Source organism: Mastomys coucha, unplaced genomic scaffold (genome assembly GCF_008632895.1).
Source record: "Mastomys coucha isolate ucsf_1 unplaced genomic scaffold, UCSF_Mcou_1 pScaffold1, whole genome shotgun sequence".
Lineage (NCBI taxonomy): Eukaryota > Metazoa > Chordata > Mammalia > Rodentia > Muridae > Mastomys > Mastomys coucha.
The window spans coordinates 89,381,784-89,390,789 of record NW_022196891.1 but is presented as its reverse complement, the minus strand read 5'-3'; the positions used below and the strand labels follow the sequence as shown (position 1 = coordinate 89,390,789).

General features: G+C 45.7%; 1 protein-coding gene across 1 annotated transcript in view; it reads right to left on the bottom strand.

The window, feature by feature from the left end:
- Kcnh1 (potassium voltage-gated channel subfamily H member 1) overlaps positions 1–349 on the bottom strand; it is a 315,715-nt gene extending 315,366 nt beyond the window's left edge. The window contains exon 1 of the mRNA XM_031339334.1: positions 58–349. Within this exon, the coding sequence (XP_031195194.1) occupies positions 58–136 (79 nt within the window). The 5' untranslated portion in view covers positions 137–349. The remainder of the gene's footprint in view (positions 1–57) is intronic.
- Between the last annotated feature and the right edge of the window lie 8,657 nt (positions 350–9,006).

Genomic DNA, 9,006 nt, shown 5'->3' with positions numbered 1-9,006 from the left:
AAAAAAAAAAAAAATCAAAACCCTCCTGGGCGACCGAAATCCAGAGGCAGTTCTTACCATTGGACCGCCGCACGATGTTCTCCAGAAACGTGTTCTGCGGGGCCACCAGTCCCCGCCGGCCGCCAGCCATGGTCATCCTCCCGACTGCCTGAGCTCTGGGGGCGTCCGGCGCCGTGTCTCACCGCAGCAGGCGGCCGGGTGCGCAGCCCGCGAGCGTTCCTGGCTCCACGCGCCCCATGCGCCCCGCAGCCCCGGAGCGCAGGGGCGGCGGCTGGCTCCCGCTGCCGCCCTCGCTGCGCTCCGCACCTCCCCGCTGCGGCCCGCCCCGGTGTGCGCTCGAGTGCCCGGGGCTCGGTGCTCCGCGGCCGCCTCCCGTGGGCGGAAGGAGCCAGCCGGTCCAGGGCGCCCCCTACCGGGCGCGCATCCCTCGGGGACCCAACCGTACCCGTGAGCCGCGGGGCGAGGCTGGAACCAGAGCGACACTCTCTGGGCGCAGCGGGAAGTGTGTCCAGAGTGAGCCTAGGGCTGGGTGCGGAGTACGGTGAGCAGCTTTCTTGGTGAAGTCACCCCTCAACCCCCGAAAAGGTCACAAGGGGACTCTTTCTTTGCGCGGTTTCAGATCGGACCCTACGTTCTGCAGGGTTTGTTAGCCTGTTATCCAGCTTCCCCAGAATTAACCAACCAAGCGTCTAAGGACGACGACTTAGAGAGTGACTAACAGATTCAGCTCCCAGGAGCCGTTTTTTTGGTTTGTCTTTACCATCAGTGTGCCTATAGCCTCCTCAATTGATAAATGACCCTTTCACCTGTTTGGTGTCTTCTCTTACAGAGCAAGCATTTTACAAAAAAAGAAAAACAACAAAACATGAGTTGACACATCTCATGGAAACCCTGTTGGCACAGGGTTTCCAGCTACAGCACAATCTCTTAAGATTAAAAAAAAAAAAAAACCGGAATCTGGCTGTCTGGCATCAAAAAGGTGGGCTGCCTCTGAAGGCTTCCCAAAGTACATCAGACTTTAATTAAACAGCCATAGCTGTGGCTTGGAGGAGCATACACAAGGCACAGATGAGTCAGGTGCGACTTCACAGCAGGTAGAAATGACATAGCAGGTAGAGTGTTCCAACTGCACATAATGTGTACCTGTCATTGTGCTGTGTGTGTGTGGCAGGGGACCGAGACAATGCCCAGAAGAACGCATCGCTACTCGACTGGTTAATTTCCAAGTGGACAAAGATTCAAAATAAAATGCAGAAAATAAACCTGGCCCTGAAGCCTGTAGCTCTGGGGCTCAACCACCCCTCCCCCCCCCGAAACACTTTAGCGGGTCACAAAGTCATGCTGTCTCAATTTTTTAATCTCAGAAGTAGAGCCAATTCTTTCCAGGCATTCTCTCAGAGTTGTGGAGCACTGCGGAGATTAGACAAAGGATATAGCCTGACGTTTAAAGTTCTATGTGAGGGTCTGCAAAGATGGCTCAGCACTTGAGAGCACTCTTGCAGGAGACCTGGGTTTAGTTCACAGTAAAGTCAAAGCCATCTGAAATTCCAGTTCCAGACAATTTAATGCCCTTGTCTGACCTCTTTAGGCACCAAGCATGTGCATGGTACACATACATACATGCAGGCAAAACACTCAAACTCACAAAATATGTCTGAAAAAAACTAAGTGCCAAATCAAATGTCATTTTCCGAGCGACTAAATGAATTGGGCCATTACAAATGTCACCTTTCACGTATCTGTGTGGATACAACTCAAGCAATGTTTCTACCAGTAGAAGATGGCTCTCTGCAGGACTGGCGTTTGCTGTGACTTGAAGATAAAGCTGGATCTCCCACTGGATAACGTCTCCCCACAGGTTAGAGCTGTGATTTCTTAAACACTGGCTCCGTCTAGTGGTCCTTTGTTCTATTACAAATGAGGTAAATTACAGGGAGAAAACTTGATTCTGGCTGGCTTGATGGCTACCAACTTCATTTGGGTAGGTTCATTTGAATAAGGCAAGATCTTACAGCTGTGCTATGTATGGTGGGAAGTGCTCACAGGGCAACTTTACATGATAATATTTTTTTAAAAGACCCTTCAGTCAACCTTATGCACCTGTTTGTAGAAGATAAAACAACGGGGGTGTGCGGGAGAGAGGTATCTGTCAGAGAGAGACCATAAAATTTCCCTCATGCTCTGTGGCTTAAATAAAAAGGAACAGATGTCATTCATCTGGGGTGAGAGCCTTGGTGAGCTGCCTATTAAACAAAAGGAGCTCAGGAATAAGCTTCCCGTTTTAAATGTGCCGTTTCCGCGGGTCTCAAAGCAGACTGTGTGTATGCACCCTTTTAGAGAGTAATTCTCATGGCACACAAAAACTACACTAAAACACCAACAATATTTAATCACATTGAGATAGTTCTTTGGGTCTTTGAAAGCACACCCAAAGGCTCACTGTGTCTGGCTGGTCCTTAGCTCCTTTGACTGTAAGAACAGTCGAATTCTTTCCTGTAAGTACAGGAGGAGGCTGCTCCATCATTCATAGGACACACGGCATGTCTGAAGCCAGTCTGGACACAAGAAACCTTGTTTTGAAGCACAGACACAAATAGACATATATACACATACAGAGACAGAGAGAGACAGAGACATACACACACACACACGCCTCTATTGAGCTTATAAGCAGAGTATTCAGTAGTTATACTCACAGGAAACCCTGTGATACTGGGCTTGCTCTCAGTGTAGGGGCAGAGCTGCCTCCTTGGGATTCCAGCCTGAACCTAATGACAGAAGAAAGATGTGCAGCTGCGGCCATCACACCTCACTGTGACTCATTCAATCGATATTGACAAGTTTTTGTAAAATTGTGTTATATCCTTCCAAGTGCCCAAAGCAATTTACCTTTCTTATTTCCTCTGATCAAAAGGCAAAGGGGGAGGCTGAGGCCATAACCTGGTCAGTAAAATGCTGGCAAGCATAAGGACCTGAGTTCTAACCCCCAAACCTAGTTTAAAAGAACAGGTGAGGAGCTAAAGAGATTAGCACTTAAGAACTTATGCTAATCTCGTGAAGGACCAGAGCTCAATTCCCCAAAAGCTGTATGAGGTAGCTCCTGGCCACCATGAATTCCAGCTCGAGAGATATCCAATGCCTCTGACCTTTAAGGGCACCTTTCCAGCAACTGGCAGATCTTTAGGATTTTGCCAGCCAGCCAGACTCACCTGCCCAGAAAGCTTCAGACCAGAGATTCTGATTTTAAAAAAAAAAACAGACGTAGTCGTTGCCTGAAGATTGACACCTGAGATTGTCCTTTGACCACCACCCACAACCACATTGTTTGCCTATTAGAGAATAATTAAAAGCTATTAACAAGGGTTACATTTTATTTTCAAAGCTATATACACAAGTCTGGTTTGTAGCAAACAGTGGATTGAGTCTAAGCAGGTGAGCGTGTGGTAAGGGACTCTGGAATTTGAGGGATGCTTTTCTTTGCGTGCGCTCTCTGTGCCTCCTTCCTCTCTGTAAGTAAACTACAGCTCAGCTTACTCTCTTCACAGAAGACTGCCTGCTTCTCCCCAAGAAATCCCACCTCTTAGAGTAGTTATTCTGCCCAGGAACCTAGAAGCCAAGGCTGGGGCTACATACTCACTGGGCTGAGTACCCAAGCCTCCCACTAGGGTGCAGTTTCTCCTGCCTTGGTCAGTAACAATGCTAAGCTACTCCTTTTTGCAACTTAAAAGAGTTGAGGACCACACATTTGGGTTTGAAAAGGTTAAGGTACTAGAAGAACATTACAGCAGTGCCTTCTGGGTAGATCCAGGGTTAGCATTCTATGACTTACAGGTAAAGCCATTGATAATTGCTGTTATTAATGGAATGTGTTTGCTAATTTCTCTCTGATCCATCTGCAAATTAGAGATTTGCTGATTTGCTAAGGATCAATATAACATTTGATTCTGTCGTCATTTTTTATCAGTTCTCCAACTGAGATTCATTGTTTCCTAAGGGGCTGATACACCTCTCTTCCTCTTCTGGGTGCAATACTCCTAGCACTGTCATGATAGTCATTATTGCTTTAGCAATATTCAAGTCATAAATCACTTTAGCTTATAAGGACACCTCATAAAAAATACCAAGGAGCAAGGAATGTCCATTTAGCCTAAAGACAGAGCTTCAGAAAGGTTTACAGAGCAAACACCCATCCCCAAGAAATGCCTGGTTCCAGGAAACATCCCTGGGAGGGTGGATCTCCTGGACCCCTCCTACGTGCAATCGGTATCTCCCCCTCACCTGGGGCATAAAGGTCAATGAGAACAAAAGACAATGGACTCCACCAATGAGAGATAACCAACTCATGCTGTAAACCTAGGTACTGAAAGGTATAAAAAGTGTGTGTGCTTTTGTTCCTGGTCATCGCCTTTGCTCAAAATGCAGGACGACCCCAGTATACTGGCAATAAAAACCTCATGCAATTTGCATTGATCTCCCTCCTGATTCTTTGTGAGTGGGGGACCCACGCCAGAATCTAACAGAAGGCCCTTATTTCAAGTTTAATTTTGTATTGCTCTCTGTGTGTGTGATGTGTGTATAAGCACACATATGCTACAGTGTCTATGTGTATTTCTGTGTGTATATGATGTGTGTATAAAGCACACATATGCTACAATGCCTATGTGTACTTCGGTGTATATGATGTGTGTATAAGCACATATATGCCACAGTGCCTATGTGGAGATCACAGGACAGCTCTATAGAGGCCTGTCTCCCCTTCCACCTTACATGGGTTTAGGGAGTTAAATTTATTTTATCAGGCTTATGCTACAAAAGCATTACCCCGTAAGCAGTCCTGTTGGTCTGACCCGCTGATTTTAAAGGATCGGTAACTTCAATGGATAGAGTAACCTTAGTTAGCAGCTACTGCCCATCAGGACTTGGACTACATCATTCTGTGCTGGTCTGCCTTTAGAGGAACCTACTATTACTCCAGCATGTTGCCCGTGGCATTTGTGTCTTGAAGCTTTCCAATATCTGTCTTTGTTCTACATTCTTTTCATCTTAAGTATAACATGAAGAGATCTTTTTTTCTGGCCCTCTGTATTAGAAATTCTAAATGCCTCTTTCATTTGAAGGTCCATCTGTTTCCCAAGGCTTTGGAATGTTTCTGCTGAGATTGTAGTGAATAGCTTCCTCCCGTCCCTCTAGTCTGTACCTTACTCCTTCTTTTGCACAACATATGTGCAGGTTGTATCTCTTAACCATGTCCCTGGGTCTTGCGTGTTGTGGTCATGACTGACTTTTCAATTATTGCTATCTGATTCTAGTAACCCATTTCAATCCCTGATGTTCTTTCTTCTATCTTTTCTATCCTGTTGGTGATCTTCCCATTGGGCTTATTCATTGAGCACTCTGTTTTCAAGATTACTCTTTATTTCATGATTCTATCCTGTTGCAGAATTTCTCATCCCACATTGCTAAACTTCTTGTCCCTATCTTGACTTTCCTTCATTTGTCTATCTGAATCCTCTCTGAGGTCATACATCTTTTTTAGAGCAGGCTTTAAACTTAAGAATTAGTTGCTGGCATTTCTATCCTTTCATAATCTTAGATCATTGAAGAGCCATAAGCCTCTCTGTCTTGTATTTCCGTCTGTCACCATCTCATATTTCCTGTGTCTCTGTGTTGCAGTTTGCGTACCTGCTGGGTTAATATCTCTTCCAGGTTCGTGTGGAGGTCTTCTTAACAGAAACCTTTTGGAGACTTCAATCCCCAACATCACTCAGAAAACAAGAAAACAAACTTCCATAGTAGCAACAACATCAAAACAAACCAGACGTAGACAATAAAAACCAGCTAAAGACTACTATATAATATATATATATATATGTATAATAGCCAGAAAAGAGAAAAAGGCTAAAATAATATAGAATGAACTGTAAGCCTAAAGATCAATGAGAATAAAAATAATAATAATAAAATAAGCCAGGCATGGTGGCACATACCTTTAATCTCATCACTCAAGAGGCAGAGGCAAGTATGTCTCTGAGTTCAAGGCCAACCCAGTCTACCTAAAGAATTCCAGGATAGCCAGGGCTACACAGAGAAATCCTGTCCAAAAAAAAAAAAAAAAAAAAAAAAAAAAAAGGAATAACATAAATAATGAAAAGAAAGAGGGAGAAAGAAGCAAGCTTAAAGAAAAGAAAAAAGATAGATCTGTGAAAATAACTCAATGAGTAAAGCAATTATCTTACAAACATGAGAACCTGGATCCATGTAAAGTCAGAGGATGCAGTAGCTTGCATCTGTAATCTCAGCCCTCTGCAGAGAGGTGGGAAGTGGATGCAAGAGTATAGTGAGAATTTCTTTAAACACACATGCACGCACATGCACATGCGCACACACACACACACACACACACACACAGAGAGAGAGAGAGAGAGAGAGAGAGAGAGAGAGAGAGAGAGAGAGAGAGATGTTATAGGATATGGGGCTGCTTTAGGTTGTCCACAACAGCTGACTATGATTTGCCTCATGCTTTAGCAGGGATGTGATTTTGCCAGCTGCAGATAGTTTCTGCAGTTGTGTGAATTCTGGGGACTCTAGAAAAGGTACATAAATGCTAGGACCCTGGAAGGGGCTGTGGCTGCTGCTGCTGCCGCTGCTGCTGCTCCTCCTCCTCCTCCTCTTCCTCCTCCTCCTCCTCTTCCTCCTCCTCCTCCTCCTCTTCCTCCTCCTCCTCCGGCTGATCCTCCAGCTACTAGAGGTGTATACATACATCACACCAGTGAAAAACAGGAAACAAGAGAAAGAATGTGAGAGAGAATAAAAAACAGTAAGAAATTAGAAATCTGACTTTAACATAAATGAAAATACATAAACTCAATTAAATAAATGTAAGAAAGAAAAGAAAAGAAGTGAAACAGGACCTGGAGAGAGAGGTCAGAGGTTGAGAGTACTGGTTTCTCTTGCATAGGACCTGGGTTTAATTTCCACTAACCAAATAGCAGGTCTTACCCAGATGAAACTCCAGTCCCAGAGGATATGGCACCTTCCTCTGGCTTCTATGGGCACTAGACACTCACAGGGTGCACAATCGTACATGTGGGCACAACACCAATACATGTAAAAATAAAAAGAAAGAAAATTAAAAATGAAAATATAATTCTTTAGAAAAATTAACATAAGTGTATGGTAGACATCTAGAATCCCAGCACTTAGGAGGCAGGAGGACCTGTGAGTTCTAGGCCAGCCTGAGCTACATAGTGGGTTCATGACAGCTACATATCAAGATTCTGTTTCAGACTATTCCAATGAATAAATAACAATACTGAGAAATAATAGCAAAAGGAGAAAACTTTTTTAAAATTATCCACGTTAGCTAATGTTGGAATCCACCAAGTCTCAGAGGTAGGTTGTGTACCTGGAGTCTGCTGCAACCCCTCCCACTGTGGTGGGAGGACTGTGCCTGCAGATGTGGTGGGAGGACTGTGATGTGAGGGTATGGTAGAAGGACTGTGCCTGGGGTGTGGTGGGAGGACTGTCTTGGGTGTGATGGGATGATTGTGCCTGGGGATGTGATGGGAAGACTATTCCTGAGGTGTGATGGAAGGACTGTGCCTGGGTGTGGTGGGAGGACTGTCTAGGATGTGATGGGAGGACTGTGCCTGGGGTATGGTGGGAGGACTGTCTAGGATGTGATGGGAGGACTGTGCCTGGGGTGTGGTGGGGGGACTATGCCTGGGGTGTGATGGGAGGACTGTGCCTGGGGTGTGGTGGGAGGACTGTGCCTGGGGTGTGATGGGAGGACTGTCTAGGGTGTGATGGGAAGACTGTGCCTGGGATGTGGTGGGAGGATTGTGCCTGGGGTGTGTTGTCAGTATCAGCTACTTTCACCTCAGAAGCTTCTCTTCTCTGCATGTTGGAACTGTCTCTGGTACTAACAAGCTCTCCTGACCAGATTCCTCTGGGCTTCAGAGTCTCTTGAGTCTGCACGTAAGGGTGATGAATATCCAAGCTGAGGCCTGGTGAGCTATTCTCCATTCACATGGGGTGTTCATTGGCATTACCCTTGTTCAGCTAGCCTTTGGGCAGTCATGCTGGGTAGACTTCATGGGTGTAGCTTCTGATAGGACTAGGAGACACAATCTCACAGCAGAGTCCCTGATCTTCTGGCTCTTTCAATCTTTTCTTCCCTCTTCCACAATGGTCCCTGGGTCTTTGGTGTGAGGTGTTTTGTAGACATAGCCATTGGGATTGTGCTCTAGGAGCTAAATCAACTGAGGAAATCTGGGGAAGGGAGGGGTGGACTTCCCCAGGGACAAGCACAACAAGTGGTTGTCCAGTGCCAAATAGTCAGCCATAAAACCAAACATACAGGTAGCATCCACAGAGTAAATAGGTTATATTTAGGAACATATATGTCTTTACATATCGCGGTACTTTGAATGAGAATGGCCCTCACAGGCTCATACAATTGAATAATGCATTATCCCAAGTTAGTGGAACTATTTGAAAAAGACTAGGAGGTGTGGCCTTGTTGGAGGAGATGTGTCTCTAGGAGTGGGCTTTTGGATTTCAAAGACCCATGCCACGCCCAGTCTCTCTCTCTCTCTCTCTCTCTCTCTCTCTCTCTCTCTGCCTCTCTCTGTCTCTCTCTGTCTCTGTCTCTACCTCTCTCTGTGTCTCTCTCTCTGCCTCTCGCTGTCTCTCTCTGCCTCTCTCTGTATCTCTCTGTCTCTGTCTCTACCTCTCTCTCTGTCTCTCTCTATCTCTCTCTATCTCTGTCTCTGCCTCTCTCTGTCTGTCTCTGTCTCTGTCTCTCTTTCTCTCTCTCTCTCTGCCTCTCTGTATCTCTCTGTCTCTGTCTCTACCTCTCTCTCTGTCTCTCTCTCTGCCTCTCTCTCTGCCTCTCTCTGTCTCTCTCTGCCTCTCTCTCTGCCTCTCTCTATCTCTCTCCCTGTCTCTCTGTCTGTCTCTGTCTGTCTCTGTCTCTCTTTCTCTCTGTCTCTCTTTCTCTCTCTC